General features: G+C 40.0%; 1 protein-coding gene across 19 annotated transcripts in view; it reads left to right on the forward strand.

The window, feature by feature from the left end:
* Window positions 1-18,233, forward strand: part of TCF4 (transcription factor 4) — a 344,984-nt gene that overhangs the window by 289,297 nt on the left and 37,454 nt on the right. For 16 of the 19 annotated variants that reach the window (XR_013843351.1, XM_079994854.1, XM_079994843.1 and 13 more), the window contains 5 exons: window positions 1,730-1,862; window positions 9,125-9,192; window positions 11,413-11,491; window positions 14,003-14,079; window positions 17,554-17,757. Coding sequence is in view for 18 of the 19 variants with exons in the window: in XM_079994854.1 (XP_079850980.1) it covers window positions 1,730-1,862; window positions 9,125-9,192; window positions 11,413-11,491; window positions 14,003-14,079; window positions 17,554-17,757 (561 nt within the window). In the remaining variant the exon portion in view is untranslated. The remainder of the gene's footprint in view (window positions 1-1,729; window positions 1,863-9,124; window positions 9,193-11,412; window positions 11,492-14,002; window positions 14,080-17,553; window positions 17,758-18,233) is intronic. The other 3 variants (XM_079994850.1, XM_079994852.1, XM_079994848.1) reach the window with 1 other exon arrangement.

The following is an 18,233-nucleotide window of genomic DNA, read 5'->3' on the forward strand; positions in this document are numbered from 1 at the left end:
CTATGTAACCCTCCTACCAGGAAACCAGTGTATCAGCTCTAACCCAGCTAGAGCCAACCTGGTGCCCTTCAGATATTTTGGACTACAACTACCATCAGCCCCAGGCTAGCACTGGGAGCTGTAGTCCAAAACATCTGGAAGGCACTAGGTTGGGGAAGGCTGCCCTAACACAATGCTAAATCATCCTTGCAAATTGTGAACATGATGCAGCTGAAATTTAACCCCCTTTTATATCCCACTGGTTCACTGGGGCTGAAATCCCAGAAGCATTGACGAGGCAACAAACTCTACTGAGCATAGTGGATCTTGCTCCCAAGTAAACATGGATTGGATTGGATTGCACTGCACTGCACAAGAGTTAGGTGCATGCTTAATTCTCTTCCACCAAATTCAACAGGACTTGAAAGTGCTTTGACAAATAGGTTTGAGTTTAGCTGGATCACACATCATTTAAATTTGTTGCAAGTCATGGGCATATATCTTTGTTGATGTCTCTTAGAGTTTATTTTTATATTGCGGCTTTGAGCATGCAACCACCTTGGGATACAGCGGAATAGAAATAAATATTTGTAAACATCTCATGTCTTCAAAATGGAACATGACAAACATTTCTATTGTTTATGCTGCCCATCTGTTGTATATGGGATAAGAGTAGTCTCTGGGATGTGAGGCTACAAAAGCCCATATATTTATATGTTCTAGTCCTCTGCATACAGGAGGGTACGTCTATGGTGGGATTCACCTAGCGACCTCTAATGTCTGGTATCCCACACTGATGGAGAGCACCAGATCTGGGAACTTTATATCAAACAATGGCATAGGAATGGCTCTCTGGTGAACTCCCTACAGAAGGCTGAACTAGTGCTCTGTAGGAATTTTGGTTCTTTCCATAGTGTCTTCCACCAGCAGTCTTTCCAGGCTCATCGCCAGAAATTTCATGGTGAAGTAGGTGTGTGCATTTGTGCTTACCATTGCAAGTGAGTCTGAAATGGTGAAACCGCAATAAAATCTGGTATATGTAATAATTATTTAATTGAACCGCATAGAATCATAGAATCATAGAGTTGGAAGAGACCACAAGGGCCATCGAGTCCAACCCCCTGCCAAGCAGGAAACACCATCAGAGCACTCCTGACATATGGTTGTCAAGCCTCTGCTTAAAGACCTCCAAAGAAGGAGACTCCACCACACTCCTTGGCAGCAAATTCCACTGTCAAACAGCTCTTACTGTCAGGAAGTTCTTCCTAATGTTTAGGTGGAATCTTTTTTCTTGTAGTTTGGAACCATTGCTCCGTGTCTGCTTCTCTGGAGCAGCAGAAAACAACCTTTCTCCCTCCTCTATGTGACATCCTTTTATATATTTGAACATGGCTATCATATCACCCCTTAACCTCCTCTTCTCCAGGCTAAACATGCCCAGCTCCCTTAGCCGTTCTTCATAAGGCATCGTTTCCAGGCCTTTGAAGGAAGAGGGAGGTTGGGGCATGTCTAAAGGAGACTAGACTCACACAGGCAGCCTGCAGAGCCCCATGTCCTTTCATCTGCAGCATGCCCTGCTGTGAGATATGTGTGCATTATTACATCATATATCTTAATGAATATATATCTGCTCAGAAAGCTGTGTCCCACACGTTTTAAAGAAAGTTGAAGTGATCCAAATGCAAAGGTCCAGCTGTTAACGTGCTCTTCTGCTGGCTGAAATGTTCTCTCGTTATGCTTTCTACCACAGAGCTACCCATCACACTCCTCAGCAGACATCAATTCCAGTCTTCCTCCAATGTCCACTTTCCATCGCAGTGGCACAACCCATTACAGTGCTTCTTCCTGCACACCACCCGCAAATGGGACAGATAGCATAATGGGTGAGTTGACAAGCTGTTTTCATGCTTGAGGAATGTCAAGCTTCTCTTTGATTCCCACAAGATTCTGCAAGAGGGAAGGGGCAATGTTTCATCAGTTGTGTCATCAGAAAGGATTGCTTCTCTATGCTTTTCGAATATACTATGACTAAAACGGTGTGGGTGGTTAAAGTCCTTGCTGCACAGATGCCTGCACAAGGCTCACCTCTTGTCAAGTTCTTTGGAAGTAGAATTTCATCTCTACATACTACAAGCACAGCCACTTGCCTTATTATTTCCCCATTATTTTCCCTTCCCTCCCAAAAAAGTGCTTGCTTTATTCACGTTACGGATATGCCTTAAAAAATTACATGCACAATGAGTTTTCTCTCTGGACGAGAGAAACTTTCACAGACCATGGGTATCAACAGCTGGTGTCCTAAAGAGCTGTGAACACAACAGTTCCAGTTTCCTGAGTGGATCATGTGAGGATATTAACTGAAAACGATGCTTAAGTCTGTGCATAGCATTACCCATGTGTTTTCAAAGGTTCAAAGCTATGTGGCATTCAGTCAGCCACTTACCAGAAGAGATTTAATGCAGCATATGCTAAAGATTACTCCAGAATATCTCCCTCATTCATGTATTAATCCTGCTTTCTACTCTCACTTTAAATGACATGTTTGAATGACATGACGCATGGCAGTATGTGGCTTTTTTAGTGGAAACATTATGTGTGCTTTCCCTTGAGGCCTTGGTTTTACTGTGATTTTATTATTAGAACAGTCACATAATACTGCACTTGATTTTTTTTTTTTTTACAAGCATGTTAAGCTTCCAGTGCAGTGGGGTGATAAACTGTCATATGGCACAGGAGGGACATGAATTTTTATCCTGCTGTGTCAGTACTTCTTATCTTAGGAAGAGTGAAAATATCAAATTGACCCAAGTTTCCATTCTCTTTCTTAAGTCTTATAACCATAACTTTTGTGCAACTCAGAGATTTGTGTTCCATCCAGGAAGTTGATGCCGGGTTGTAAGAGTTTTGCTTGTTAACTCACAGTATCTGCTTTGTCAAATATATAGATACAGTATAGATATAGATAGATATAGATATAGATATAGATATAATTTGGCTCAACTAAACCATGAGAACAGAATATTGGGCTGGATAGGCCTTGGTCTGATCCAGCAGAGATCTTATTATACTCTTAATCAGAGTCACTTCTAGGTTGCATCAACATTGTTTACTCTGTCAACATTTTACATGCCTGAGAAGGTTGCAATCTGAGACCAGTTTTCATAGTGAGGTGTTTGGGTCCTGGCACTAGTAGTATTAAATTTATATAGTCTACCCATCATATGCCGAATGGCTTCCAAGCTGTTTACAGATATAAGATCAATTATAAAATCCATTCCTAATTCAAGTACACAACATAATTCCATCAATGCATTAAAGGCACCCACAATCAAAATATCTAATAAAACAAACTGGTTGAAAAGCATCATAATTAAAATGGTTAAGAAACATTTTCAATGCCTAAACCAAGTGTTCCTTCAAAAGCTGGTGGAATGTCAATACTTAAGGGGCTTCTGGTATTCAGCAAGGAACATATTAAGTAAAGTGGTACCTCGGTTTTCGAGCATCTCAGAAGCTGAACATTTAGGTTTTCGAACGCCAAAAACCCGGAAGTAAATGCCATTCCATTTTCAAATGCGTCTCAGAAGTTGAACGGCTTAGCACTGCGTGTTTTTCAATTTTCTCCACTGAAATTGAAATTATCCCTTTGCACCTTGGTTTTCAAATGTTTCGGAAGCCGAATAGTCTTCCAGAATGTATTATATTCGAAAACCGAGTGCAATGGTTCTAGGGGTTGCTCGTGCGTAAGCCGGTGCAAACACCTGGCTGGGTTGCCTGAGTGAACCTTTTCTGTCTGGACAGCCACTCACCCGTGGCTGTCTCAATCGCTGGCAGAATCTGTCAGTGGGCGTTTCTTAAACTTATTCCAGCAAAGAAGCTCTTTGACACCTAGTCTCCTCCTACTCTCTCTGCACGAAAGCCTTCTGCACAAGGAGGGCATAGGCTGCGGAGGACCCCTACTCTCCCTGCTGGTCCCCGGCAAGGAGTCATGGGACCGCCTCGCTGCTTCCCCCATCTGCCCCTCTTCTCCACTGGTGCTATGCTGATTCTCTTCCCCAGAAGATGGGCTGCCTCTCCCAGTCCCGGGGCGCTCTCTGGAATCCCTCTGGATTTTGCTCTCTCCCTCCGGCACTGATGGCAGTTCCCTGACACCGAGGTACCACTGTACTTACTTATACATAGTACTGGCATATACCAGATACTTGCATCCTAAAAAGATTCATGCAAGAGCTCTTCCAAAAATTAGTTGGGCCTTCTCCCTCAAAATGGAGGTGCCCAAAGTGGCTCCGGTGAACCATAAAAGCAACCATTAAGAAGGCATTAAATGCCATCAGGTGGACAAGATGGACTGTTTCAAGAGGTGGCAAAGAGACATTTCTAAATTTGTCTGGCAGGGCAAAAAGCCCAGAATAAAATTTAAAATATTGACTGATGCTAAAGAAAGAGGGGGGTTTGCCCTGCCAGACATGAGGTTGTATTATGAATCAGCAGCATTTTGCTGGTTGAAAGATTGGCTACTTCTTGAGAACACCGACATTTTGGACTTGGAAGGGTTCAACAATACTTTTGGGTGGCATGCATATTTGTGGTATGACAAGCTAAAAGCTAATAGAGCATTCAAAAACCATATTGTCAGGAAAGCTGTGTTTAATGTCTGGACAAGATATAAAGACTTATTGGAAAACAAGACTCCAAGGTGGCTATCACCTATGGAGGCTAAGGCTCTGAAAAAACTCAATATGGAGGCCAAGTGGCCAAAATATTGGGAGATACTAGAACAAGATCGAGACACATTGAGATTGCAGAGTTTTGAGAAACTAAAAGATAAAGTGCGAGATTGGCTACATTATCATCAAATAAGAGAAGCCTTTAACTTGGATAAAAAAATAGGCTTCCAGGTGGAAAAATCGAAATTAGAAACAGAATTGTTAGAACCTAAAACTAAGATACTTTCGAGAATGTACAACTTGCTGTTAAAATGGAATACTCAGGATGAAACAGTTAAATCAGCTATGATTAAATGGGCACAGGACATTGGTCATAACATTATGTTTGCTGACTGGGAAAAGTTGTGGACCACCGATATGAAGTTTACGGCATGTAATGCCTTAAGAGAAAATATTATGAAAATGATCTATAGGTGGTACATGACCCCAGTCAAGTTTGCAAAAATTTATCATCTGCCGGATAATAAATGTTGGAAATGTAAAGAAACTGAGGGAACATTCTTTCACCTTTGGTGGACTTGCCCAAAGGTTAAGGCTTTCTGGGAAATGATCTATAATGAAGTAAAAAAGGTATTCAAATATACCTTCCCTAAGAAACCAGAGGCCTTCCTTTTGGGCATTGTCGGCCAATTGGTGCCAAAGAAAGATAGAACATTCTTTATGTACGCAACAACTGCAGCAAGAATACTTATTGCAAAGTATTGGAAGACACAAGATTTGCCCACCTTGGAAGAATGGCAGATGCAAGTGATCGACTACATGGAATTGGCAGAAATGACTGGCAGAATCCGAGACCGGGGAGAAGAATCGGTGGAAGAGGACTGGAAGAAGTTCAAAGAATACCTTCAAAAACACTGTAAAATGTTTGAATGTTAAAATGATGTTGGATATAAAGATAATATGGCATTAGTGATTTGGTAAAAAGAAATATGTAAAAATGATTTGGAAAAAAAGGGGTAAGACCAGAGTATTGTTATGTCGTGACTAAACAAATGATATAAGGGACTAAGTTATAAAGAATATGTGATAAATGGCTTTATAGGAAAGGAAAAGAAACCAAAGGCATAATAGGTTGAAATGTATAAATAGGGTACAAGATTGGAAAGAGGGTAGAAAATTGCTGAATTTGATTGTGTAAAGGGGAACACAGAAAAGGGAGATGTGAGGAAGTCAGGAAAGAGGGTTACAAAGATAGTAAGCAAGGAATAATTTTTTCTTTGTTTTTTGTTGTTTTTGTTGTGCTATTTTTGATTGTTTTTTTCTATGTTTTTTCTTTTCTTTTTTCTGAGTGTGATACTTGTTTTATTATGAAAAACTTTAATAAATATCTATAAAAATAAATAAATAAATGCCATCAGGTGGGAACAAATCTATAATATAGGAAGGTTGCCATGAAACTCAAAGCTTAGCAAATCTAAAAAGAGCTAGGACTGAATAAAATCAAGCCTTTTTATTCATATCTTACTAATGGAATACCTTATTATCAATATCATTAAAACATAGTACAGTGGTACCTCGGTTTACAAACTTAATCTGTTCCAGAAGTCCATTCTTAAACTGAAACCGTTCTTAAACCAAGGCGCACTTTCCCTAATGAGGCCTCCCGCCTACCGCCGGTGCCCTTCGACCATTCGGATTCCATTCTTAGACCAAGGTAAAGTTCACAAACCAGGATACTACTTCTGGTTTTGCGGAGTTCATAAACCGAATAGTTCATAAACAGGGCTGTTCTTAAACCAAGGTACCACTGTACAATAAAAAACAAGGTCAAATGCACCTGTTGAGAATCATAATTGAAATAAACAAAATCAGTTAAGATTCTGAAGCACGTTATAAATGATCATAGTTGAATTGTTCATTGCACTCTTCAACTCCTCCCAAAGGCCTGGGATGGATTATTCAGTAATTCACTAAAAAGCCATATCCTCAGGCCTTGATGGAAGACTAGCAGTAGGGAAGCAACAGAATGGTACAGAGAAAATGCTCTAACAACACATTCCCACCAAACCTTCACACAAGAGGCCTCACCAGAGGACCATAAGAGAACAGGCAGATTCATAAACAAACATATATGGGGTTGAGGGGACAAGAAAGGGACAATCCTTTAGATATTATGCCAGAAATTTGCAGGATTAATCACTATATCATACCTTACAGTTATATCCTCACGGAGAATGACTGAGTCCATTCCCAAATACGTTCAACTTCTTAATATGTCATTGCTATGTGGTCCCGATCCTTGACATTTCCACGTCAGCAGATTTGCGTTCCTAGGCATCCCAGTTCCCAATCAGGACCTAGATTGCAGGGAGTCATTCCCACTATGGTTACATTCGCATGGAAAGAAGGGCGGGAGGAGCTTTTCAGAATAGCATCTGGCTTGGCTATTTTGCTTCCAAGACCATAGCCAGAAACTTTATGATAAGGTACCTTGAACTATAGATAGACAGCCAAATAGGTTTAAAGTTATTTAACATGCAGTTTAATATAAAGTTATTTATGCTGTAAACTTCCTAAGAACCATTGATCTTAGTAGGATTTGCACTTGGGAATACACTTGTACCTTGGTTTGCAACCATTTTGGATTATAACCACGTCAAACCCAGAAGTGCATGTCCCATTTTTTGGATTACAACCCCCTTTTTTTTGAGGCCCCATTGGTGAAAGCACGCCTTGGGTTACAACCTGTTTTGGTTTACAACCAGACCTCCGGAACGGATTATGCTTGTAAACCAAGGTACCACTGTGCATGATTAGGATTGCACTGTTACAGTACTAAATATTCTAAAATAAAATGTAGGATTATACAGTAAATAATAAGGGCTCAGTGTTTATCAGTTGCCCCAGTGTCATTGTAATTGCCCATAAATCTGGAAGGCAGAAGATTTACTTCGTAGAGTGCAGTAGGGTAGGATACTGTCTTCATGGTTTGCTTTATATAGCCACACAAATGAAAGAGTTGGTGGGGGTGTAATGTCAGAAACCTGAAAATTCAAGGGAGGACCATGTAATATCTAGGTAGGGGAGGGGATGTTTTCTTGAACCATTTGGGAGCTATCTTCCATCTTGGCATGCTTAATCAAGTTTACTCCTGGTTCCTGCGTGTCACCAGTGGTCCATGATTCTGTGATTTTAATTGGATGGTTACTTGTATGTATTGGGGAGGTGGGTTTCCCAGCTCTGGATTCTTGTTGTCTTTTATGTTTTGCCCTATGGCCCTGAAGGCATGGAGTCTCATCTGGTCAATAAATGGGAGGTTTTATGTTTAAAAAGAGGTAGAATCAACTGAGAGCTGTCCTATGCTTACTATCTACTTAATGTCTGCTTGAAGACACATGAGTCATTTAGAGTTGCCCAGGACCCTGGGGCCTTTAGACCACCCAACAAAAATTCCAGTTTTATCTCTTTGACATACATTGAGCATAGGATCCTAGGAACTGTTGAATTTTTAGAGCCCGCTTGATAATAACATCCAACTCAAGTAAGTAAAAGGGACCTGCGGAAGTATCCTTTGGTTCACCAAGTTTTATGCTATTTTTATGGTTTTTTTAGCTTTTGCGCTAAAATAAATTATTTTATTTAATAAGAGCTTACATTTTTTTCATGACAGACTGCTAGCTTGCTTCATATCAAGTTTTCATGAAAAAGGGTTTGTGCTCAATTTAGCCCAGAGGAGGAAATCAGGAATAGCCCACCTCCCTAGTTGTTTCGAGTGTTCTGAATGACTCTAGATCTAGGGTTGCCTGTCTCTCTGATATAAATAAAGATGGGGTGAAGGCAGCAATTCAGTCCATTCTGTGGGATAGCCAGTGTGGTACCCCCCAGATGTTGCTGGATGACAAATCCCATCATTCCTAACCATTGGCCATACTGGCTGGGGCAGATGAGAGGTGGAATCAGCAACATCTGGAGGGCATCTGTTGGCTACTCTGTGTCAATAGACTTAGACTGTGCTGTCCCATGCAGTGCAGGAAATGTGAAGGCAGTAAAGTAAAACCTCTGTGTCCCCTTATTGCAGGGAGAAGTGAATGACTATGTAGGAGAAGTTGTAGTTATTTGCAAAACATCCTCTTCAATTGTTCTGTGAACAGAGGGGAGGGGGAGAGAGAATGCATCCGAGGCCTGCTCCAGTATCTTCCCCAGGGATAACCATAGAATTGATGGGGTAGGTAGGGTCCTCTGGGGAAATTAAAGTATATCCTTCAGGTGTGGAATTCCGGTGTGCAGCACACATAAGGTGATTCAGAGCTTGAGGTATGTTTGAGATTTACCATGGCAAACAAAAATGAATGCTAGTTAAAGGGTTCACACAATGCAATTAGCATTAAAATGCAATTGAATTATGGATACCTGCACCAAGAATAGAAAATGGGATTATTTTCCTGCCTTTCTTTTATGTTCATTCTTTTGTTTTTCAGCAAACAGAGGAAGTGGAGCAGCAGGAAGTTCACAGACAGGCGATGCACTGGGGAAAGCACTTGCATCTGTAAGGAAATATTCACTTTGGGATCACTTGCATAGCATAGACTTGAGTCAGAAACAGTTACCAAATATTTCGGAACATGAGTACCATGTGGGATAGATTTCATCACTGCTAGCTAAAATAATTTTTTTTCAATACTGTAGTGATGTTGCATATATATATATATATATATATATATATATATATGGGAAGCTTTCTGGAGAATGTAGATAATTTGGGGTGAGTTGTTGATGCCCAACTCTTGCTTTGCAGTCTTCCATTCACTTGACATGAAAACTCAATAGCAACAATGTTTCTGAGTATTGCTTCTCATCTTACGTTTGAAAGGCAGGGTGGCTTCTTGTGTATTCACGTGCGTGAAAATCTAGGGCACACTTCCACTACAAACTTAAACCAGTTTTCACCCAGTTCCAGTTATGTATTTTCATCCAAGAAACTCTGGGATTTTAGTTCCTTGTCAGGGTGATGAACATTCCTGCTCTGCATCACATAATTGATTCCCAGGGTTCTTTGGGAGGAAGCCATGACAGTGAATCCCATTTAAGTTTGTAGAGCAGTCATACCCTCGAAGTTGGAGCTGCAATACGTGTGTTTATCTCGCAGCCTGGACGCTCTGTGTCCAGAGTTGTCCTTAACACAAATCCTCTCCACAAGAATGAGTACAGCTGTGACTTTCAAATGTAATTTGAGCAGCGAGCCAGAGAAAGGATTCATTGGGAAGGGATTTGGCTTTCCGTTTTGTGTTTTCCTTTCAAACCTCAGGGGCCTTTAAACGCTGCCCTAACTGTGCTCAAGCTGCTTTTCTGCAAGCAACTCCTGCACAACTGACACACATTTTTCACGACCCACTCACACGGGCAAGGGGGCTGATAGCTTGGGTCCTCCGTTCAGAATTGGCACCGCCCGCTGTTGTGCCGATTCTGTGGTCAAGCACTGCGCCATCGGCTTCTCTTCAGCCTCTGTTCACATGTTGGAGTTTTTTAAAAAATGCTCTACTCTCTGCTACCTTAGAGAAAGCAGCTGCACAGCCTTGGTAATGTTTAAAGGCCCCCCAAGTCTGTTTCTTTGCAGTGGTTAATATTTAAAAGTCAGTGTTTTAAGGTCTGGGCAGTCATCTCTTAATGCCGCAATACTTTGTGTATGCTGACTTTTAAAAGAACCACCACTGCAACTTAAATTTTCTGGGCAGAGTGGATTCCACTGAGTTCTCATGAGAATTTGACATTTTCCGTGTCCAGCTAACATGTGTTACAAAAACAGCCAGGGGTTGGGGGTTTATCACAATTTCTGTATGATAGATGGATACAGTACCTCCCCCCAAAAAAGTTATTTAGCAGGTGCCCCGAGGCATTTATTTAACAGGGAAGATGATCAAGGGCTAATTAATTTAATTGCCTATACATAACTCAGAGGAAGAGTTCACATATAGGCAGCTTAAACGGTCGCCAACATGGGTTCCCAGCATGCTGCCCATTACTGGATAATTGTTTGAAATAAGAATCAATTATCTATGCCATCTAACCGTGTCATAAGAAGTTTCACCTGTTCCTGGTATCGAGCGATATCTGGTGGGTCTTACCTGAATAATATAAAATATAACTCATTCTCAACAGGTATAGCCTGTAGCAAAACCTACTTAACAGGTGTGGCAACTGGACTATTCTTTAGAGCAGAGCCCTGCTGATGTTGCTGTACTCCAACTCCCATCATCTCTTGAGTATTGGTCGTGCTGCCTGGGACTGATGGGAGTTGTAGTCCAGCAGTATCTGGAAGTCATCAGCCTGGCTACCCCTGCTTTAGAGCTCTCTGTAATAAACATGGCCCACTTATACCCCTGCTTCCTAAATCTCCACTCTGTTGTAGTTGTTAAAATAAGTTTAGCTTCAAATAGAATAACTCTGAAACCTTCATATGTAAAGCATTGTGTAAAATACATTTCAACCATAGTGCAGACTGTAAGGAGTATTAAAACCATTACAAATGATAAGGAAAGATAAAACCCTGTGACAATTAGAACTTTCCCTTCAGCACAACTGTCTGGTTCTTCAAGATGTTTTTGTCATGTTGCTGTTCACAGCATATTTACGTGTTTTAGGGGCTAATGGTTTTAAGGAGGCAGAGGTGGTGTGGTTTTTTCCCCCTTCCTTAACTATAGAAGTGCCATAGGTCTGTCTGCATCCATTAACGAATGGGTTTAGAATAATTCTTTATCATCTTTTAAAGATCTACTCTCCAGATCACACCAACAACAGCTTTTCATCAAATCCTTCAACTCCTGTTGGTTCTCCCCCTTCTCTCTCAGGTATAGTGGTTAACATTCTACTTTGCTGAACATTTTGGTTTCGTAGAAAGTAGTAGATCCTTAAATATAGCCCTTCTCTGCAAGGTAGGAGAGCTAAATTGTCCCAGAAACATTCACCATCTTAATACTAGGGAAGGTCCATAGCTCGGTCATTGTTTTCAAGCTTTGCATGCAGAAGTTCCCAGGTTTAAAATATCGAGCTAGAGCTGGCAGACCGTGTCTGAAACCCTGGAAAGCCACTGCTAGCCAGTGTTGACAGTACTAAGCTAGGTGAACCAATAGTCTCACTAAGTGTAAGACAACTTCCTATGTTCCTAATAATACACACAATCTGAATTTTGTACTTGTATTGATGGAACGATATATTTGAGACATTCCCCCCCCCCCCGTTGTGCCACAAATCAGTTTTCTAGCAGTCTTCCTCACTAATGGGTATCCTAACACTTGCTGTTGAATTCCCAAGATAATTTAATTACAAGAAAATTGAAGGGACCCCCCCCCACTGTCATGTGAGTTGATTCTAGAGGATGAACCCAAGAGTGTGAAATTTGCCAAGGCTACACAAATCAGGTGTGCATCCCATTCCATTCTAAACAGCAAAAATTTATCAACTCCTTGCTCTGCTATTCCCCTACCTCACCAGGCAATCAGAGTATAGCCTGACTCCAGTTTGCTAGATAATCTCTACTGTGTTCAGCCTTACTCGGCTTCTCTTAAGTAAAGAGTGAGCTTGGACGGTTAAGATGCTGAAGATATATCTTAACTGGAAAAAATCCCAAGATCTAGGGACAACTCATATGCTTTCTGAATTCATGTGTTTATCACATGAGAACTATGAGAACTACATGAGATAGGAAACATGTAGCGGGGATTTTTTTTTACACATAGAATCATAGAGGTGTAGAGTTGAAAGGGACTCAGAGAGTCATCTGAAGCCTAGTTAAGGAGCAATGCCCCAACTGTGGTTCCCTGTTTTCAGAAGCCCATCCACACACTCGAGTTAAGGCGGCAAATCCCTTCATTGCAGAGTGAAGTGAATGACTAAATGGAAGATGCTTCAGTTATTTGCAATGCAAAAATCTCCTTTTTAATTGTTCACATCTTCCTGTGGCGAGCCCCATCCTATTACAAGGGAGGTATGAGGGCAGTGGCAAAGCAATGCATGATATTGGATAGCTTCCTCTGCAATCCAAATATGTCTACTCAGAAATAAGCCCCTTTGAATTCAGTGGGACTTATCCCTGGGTAAGTGAGGTTAGGCTTGCACTGTGGATGCTGAGTAGATAACCCAAGTAAGTATATACAGGATTAACAGAGCCACTTTACTAGCACATGCTGCAACAGATTGACTGTCAAAATCAAGAGAATTAAGCAGTCTAAATAAATATAATGGAGGAGAAAAGAAGAACTTCTTGAACAAATATTTTTTTATCAAAATAATACCTTGAGAATATAGGTTGATAACAGTTGTTTTTATCTTTTTCCGAAATGGCACATTTTGATAAATATTCCAGAGTGAAATAATTATACTAAAGGTCTCAAATGAACCTCTGTAAATTTAGACCATGTCCCTTAATTTAGACTTAGAAATTTCTGATTTTGCTTCCATGTGCATCCTAAAAGTCATTAGTGAATGTGTCAAGTTATGCCATAGATAGTCTAGAGGAAAAAAATGTTGATGGCTCTGCTGTTATTCAGAAAGCCAGTTGTGTCATAGAAGGGGAAAGTCACATTGTGAATATCCAGATTATTAATCTCCATAAGCACATTCTGTAAGGAAGAGCTTCCAAAACAACATTTGATCCCTGGGTGTTCAGTGTGACTTCATTAGGAAACGGATACATTACCCTGTTGACCCTTTTGTATTTCACTCTTAAGAGCAATAAAAAAAAATGAGAGGGGGGTGGGGAGGTTGGCTGGCTGAATAGAATGACACAAATAAAAAGGCAGCTTCTTTTAATACTTTTGAGAGCCAGTAACCAAATGTGAAAATTGCAGTGCAGATAGGTACAGTGTACCAGAAACTTTCCCTTTATTTAGTGCATTGAAATGAATGGAGTTTGTGGAACAATTGTGGAACAATTCTTGGAATTCTTAATTTTTTTAAAAAACGAAGCAGCTTGCCATAGGTTTGATGATTCAGTGATACTGTCTCCCATTTATAGAATTATGGCACATTCCAGCAGTCCCCTTAGCACTTTTTTAAGAGATTGATTCTTGCTTCAGTTGGTGACACCTCTCTTCCTGATGCAGCTTTTAGTAGGTACAGCCAGTGAAAGTTTGCATGTTAGCGAGTAATCTGGGGAGCCTTTGTAGCATGTATCGTCGGCATTTGCTACAAAGGTACTTTTTCTTCTCCTTAATCAGCATATATTTTGAAAGTTCTCCATAAGTCTGTTTTGTATGTCTTATCTAGGAAAAAGCATTTACATGTCTCCATATTTATTTATTTTTTAAAAAAGAAGCATTTTGTTTGCATAGTTCCAATGGTAACTCCCATTTTACTATTAGCAGGCACAGCTGTTTGGTCTAGGAATGGAGGGCAAGCATCATCATCTCCCAATTATGAAGGTCCCTTACACTCTTTGGTATGTTTTTGACTGGTGACCTCCTTGGTGTTAGTATTTTATCTGCTGTCTACGTCTTCCATTTCTCACCCACTTTTCTAACACAGGTTTTTCCTTTTGCTGGTAATTTGCAATGTCCTTGGATTTTTCACGGTCCTTCTGACCGTTTCCATACTGGGTGGTGTGAAACTTCACTCATAAACCATTAAATATTTGTAGATACTTCCACCCCCACCTTGTGCACTCTTAGCTGATAACTAGTGGCAAAAAAACCGAACACATGAAAAATGGGGCACAAAATGCAGAATTTGATGCAGAAGGTAGGGATGCCATACATGGTACAGAGGTGCAAATTTGAAGGAGGAAAGGCTGGCATATGGTAGAAAAAAAACAGCATTGTGTATTAGTGCTGCACTTGTTTATGACAGTGGAATCACTGAAGATTCTAATTATGGAATACTAAAGAAATGATAGAGTTTATTTAAATGGGAGGGTAAGGGAAGTCACTCAGCCTATAATTAATAAAACCTTCAACCTTTTTTTGTGTTGTCAGCTTAGTTGGGGAGTTAAAGGATCATAGCATAAGCATACTTTTGATGTGCCATCAATGATAGTGAATTTATTTATTTATTTATTTATTTATTTATTTATTTATTTATTTGTTTGTTTGTTTTTTTGTTTTTTTAAAAAAACCAACAACAGTTAAGATAATTATAATCTCTGAGTGGTTTACATAAAAGCAATAAAAGTATAAGAACATTCAATAAAATTTCATGAAAACTAGATTAAAAGCAAAACACAGTTCTGTATCACACCAATTAAAACTAAGCAGTGTAAAACACACAATAAATAAAAGTCAAGCGTCTAGGAAAACTGTAAAAAAAAGCTGATAGGAAACAAAAGAAAGAAAAGCTGATAGGAAACAAATGATTCCCAGTTTTTTTGGGGGGAGGGTGGACAGAGGAATACTGAGGACTTCAGGAATGGCCACATAATGCAGACTCTTGGAAAACTCAAGTTCAGCATCAGAATTTTTGTCAACTTCAGAAGTATTATGAATTATAGCATCTAGCTATTAAGGATGCAATGCTGCTGTCATGAGGAAATGTCAGATATTATTTATTTCCAGATGATATTCCTGCAAGCATGCATAGTGTCAGTGGCTGCATTGTTTATCTGGTTCTAAGTAAATTCCAGATAACCCACTTTCTGCCACTGGGTGATTTTTGCAGCTCATCAGCATGTTATTGAGGTTCCCATGGTAGGTACTTTTCAAGAGGAGGTTCAACTTTGGTTGGTGTCCTTCACCTATGCAAGAGTTACCCAACATAGTGCCCTCCGGTTCCATCAACCCTAGCCAGCAGGGCCAGCGGTCAGGGATGATGGGAGTTGTAGTCCAACAAAACCTTGAGGGCACCATATTCGGCTACCTATAAGTCATAGAGTGTCCAGCAAGTCTGAAAAAGTTGACTTTGAGGTCATCTAACTAACATGGTAATCTCAGCACAAGAATAATGTTACAATAAGAAATAGTGATGAAGATTGCTCTGGATTTCTTTTTTTTACCTATAGCTTAGTATTCTGCAAATGGCCTTTTCCCCAGAATAGTCAAAGTTTTTTCTCTTTTCCCTGGTTAGATGGTAAGAAAAAGGCATTAATATGCCAGAGATCCAAAGAACTCCTCAGCTAGTTCCATGAAAAAAAAGCAATGGACCAATTTTATGAATAATAACAAAACCATACCCCATATACCCAGAATGCTGCATAGCAAAAGGTTTTTAAAGTAATTAAAAACAAAACATAGCTTATGGCATGGAGTAGAGAAGGGTAACGATTAAGTGCAAGTAGTGTTATGTGCAAGATAGCTCGCACTAGATTCTCTACTCCCTGGTATATAATAATGTAAATAAATATGTTAATATCAGCCTGGCCTTCTTAAGGTTGCAAAGGTCTGATTTGCATGATGCAGGAAGCCAAAATATGGCTCATAGGAACAATGAGAATGTGCAGGCTCCCATAGAGAAGTTGACAAACAATTTGCTCCACCCCAGTAAGTCTCACTATTGCAACATGCTAAGCCAAGGTTTGGCTTAGTGTCTTGTCCAAACTGGGGCTAGTGGTTATGCTCTCTCTCTTCAGTAGCCATTAGCTGCAGCCAAAGTTTGTTCTTGGCTATGGGTTGCAGTTAATGAGGATAAAATTTAACCGAAAGCCCTAGTTTGGACAGCACACGAAGGCACACCTTGGCTTCCTTCAGCATGGCAGTAGAAAAGACCAGGGAGCAGCTAAGCTGCTGTGAGATCCTTTCTGGGAGCTCTCACATTTGCATGTTGTGAACCAGGCCTGTGTGATCCACTTCAGAAGCACCCTTGGGAATTCTGGTACGAACTGCAGAATAGGCAAAGCAACACACTGCTTCATCTCATTTTGCAGTAAAAGTTGGCCCTTGGAAGTAGCTCAGTGAAGCAGACATTCAGCTTCTTAAGAATCAATACCACTGCTCTTTCTGGCTCCAGGTAGTGAAATAATGCAGTGGTAATGAGACTGCTCCTAAGAACAGGTCAGGGTTTGTATATAAGTGTTGGTGAAGGTGAATGACACAGCTTACCCCAGGGTTTGTTTTGGGGGGATTGGTACATAAGTGTGTGTTTTAATCTCAATCTAGCTGTGCAGCTGATGTGGTCAACCTGTGTTTAATGTGCAATTGTTCTGAAAGTTATTTGGGCCCATAGCACCACAGGGAAATGGGTGGCAGCCAGATATGTTCTTACCCTTTTCTCTGGTTGCATGAGAATAATAGGCCCTAACAATGCTTGCTGTATGTAGGTCACAGTGCACAACCTAACTAACTATAACTTGATATTAACAAAGCCACAAGGGAATAAATGAATATAGGATTGCAGCCCGGTGTATTTAAACATTTTAAATTGTCACAGCAATTAGGTATTTCTGAATGATGCAAAATGTTTCAAAACCAGAAGGTAACATATGTACTTCAGATGTTATGTTCATGAGGAATCAATGAAACTGTTTTGCCCATGAAAATGAAAGCTATCTTTTTTGTGAATGGAACTTGCATGGTTCCCTAGAGAAACAGTTTTAGTATCATTGTTTTATATAAGACAGTGAGTTGTGTCCAAAGTTATTATTATTATTATTATTATTATTATTTAATTTCTATATCATTATATATATCAGTCCTGCTTAAGAGTGTACCCATTGAAATTAATGTCTATAACTAACTTGGGTCAGTTAATTTCACTGTGTCTTCTCTGAGCTGGAGTAACTTTAGATTCAACTCATAATGTGTCTATAATGTAAATGCACATTCAGGAGCAGCCCATCTCTCCCCCTTCCCCTGCCAGCATGAAGCAATAGAATTTTATTTTATTTTTAAGTGTGGGGTTCCTAATCTCTGTGGGTTTTGTCTCAAGCATTAAATGGCCCTTCACATTTGCTGATGCTTCTCTTGATTTGTTTTTCATAAACAAACAGCAAAGCCGGATTGAAGACCGCTTGGAAAGACTGGATGATGCTATTCATGTTCTCCGGAATCATGCAGTGGGGCCTTCAACTGCCATGCCCGGTAGTCATAGCGACATGCATGGCTTAATAGGGCCCTCTCATAATGGAGCAATGGGAGGTCTTGGGTCAGGATATGGGACAGGCCTTCTTTCAGCCAATAGACACTCGCTAATGGTAAGCTATAAAGATTAAACACTGCTCTTAATAATAATAATAATACCAACAGCAACAGTGAAGTAATTAGGATTTTTTTTTACATTGTTCTTTTTTTTATCAGGCACTTAACTGGGGCAAAATGTAGCCATTCTGAGCTTATAAACATGATACCTTGCTAATATTGTTGGTGCAATTAATTGGTTTTCAAACATACTCATATTATACAGATCCATTTAGCCCTCTTCTGGATGTGTTTTAAAGACACCTATTGCTTTCATATTGCATATATTTGTGGTTGTAGAATCAACGTTCTCTGAATTGTTATTATTATTAATATCATTATAATTTATTAACTTCATTAGTTGCTTTTTGCAATAGCAACTCAAAGCAACTTACAATATTTTAAGCAAGGAACATACATACATACATACAGGCAGGCAGACAGACAGACAGACAGACAGACATAAAAACCAGCATTTTTTTAAAAATAAAAA

The sequence above is a fragment of the Podarcis cretensis genome (genome assembly GCF_951804945.1).
Source record: "Podarcis cretensis genome assembly, chromosome: 11".
NCBI classification, from domain to species: Eukaryota; Metazoa; Chordata; class Lepidosauria; order Squamata; family Lacertidae; genus Podarcis; species Podarcis cretensis.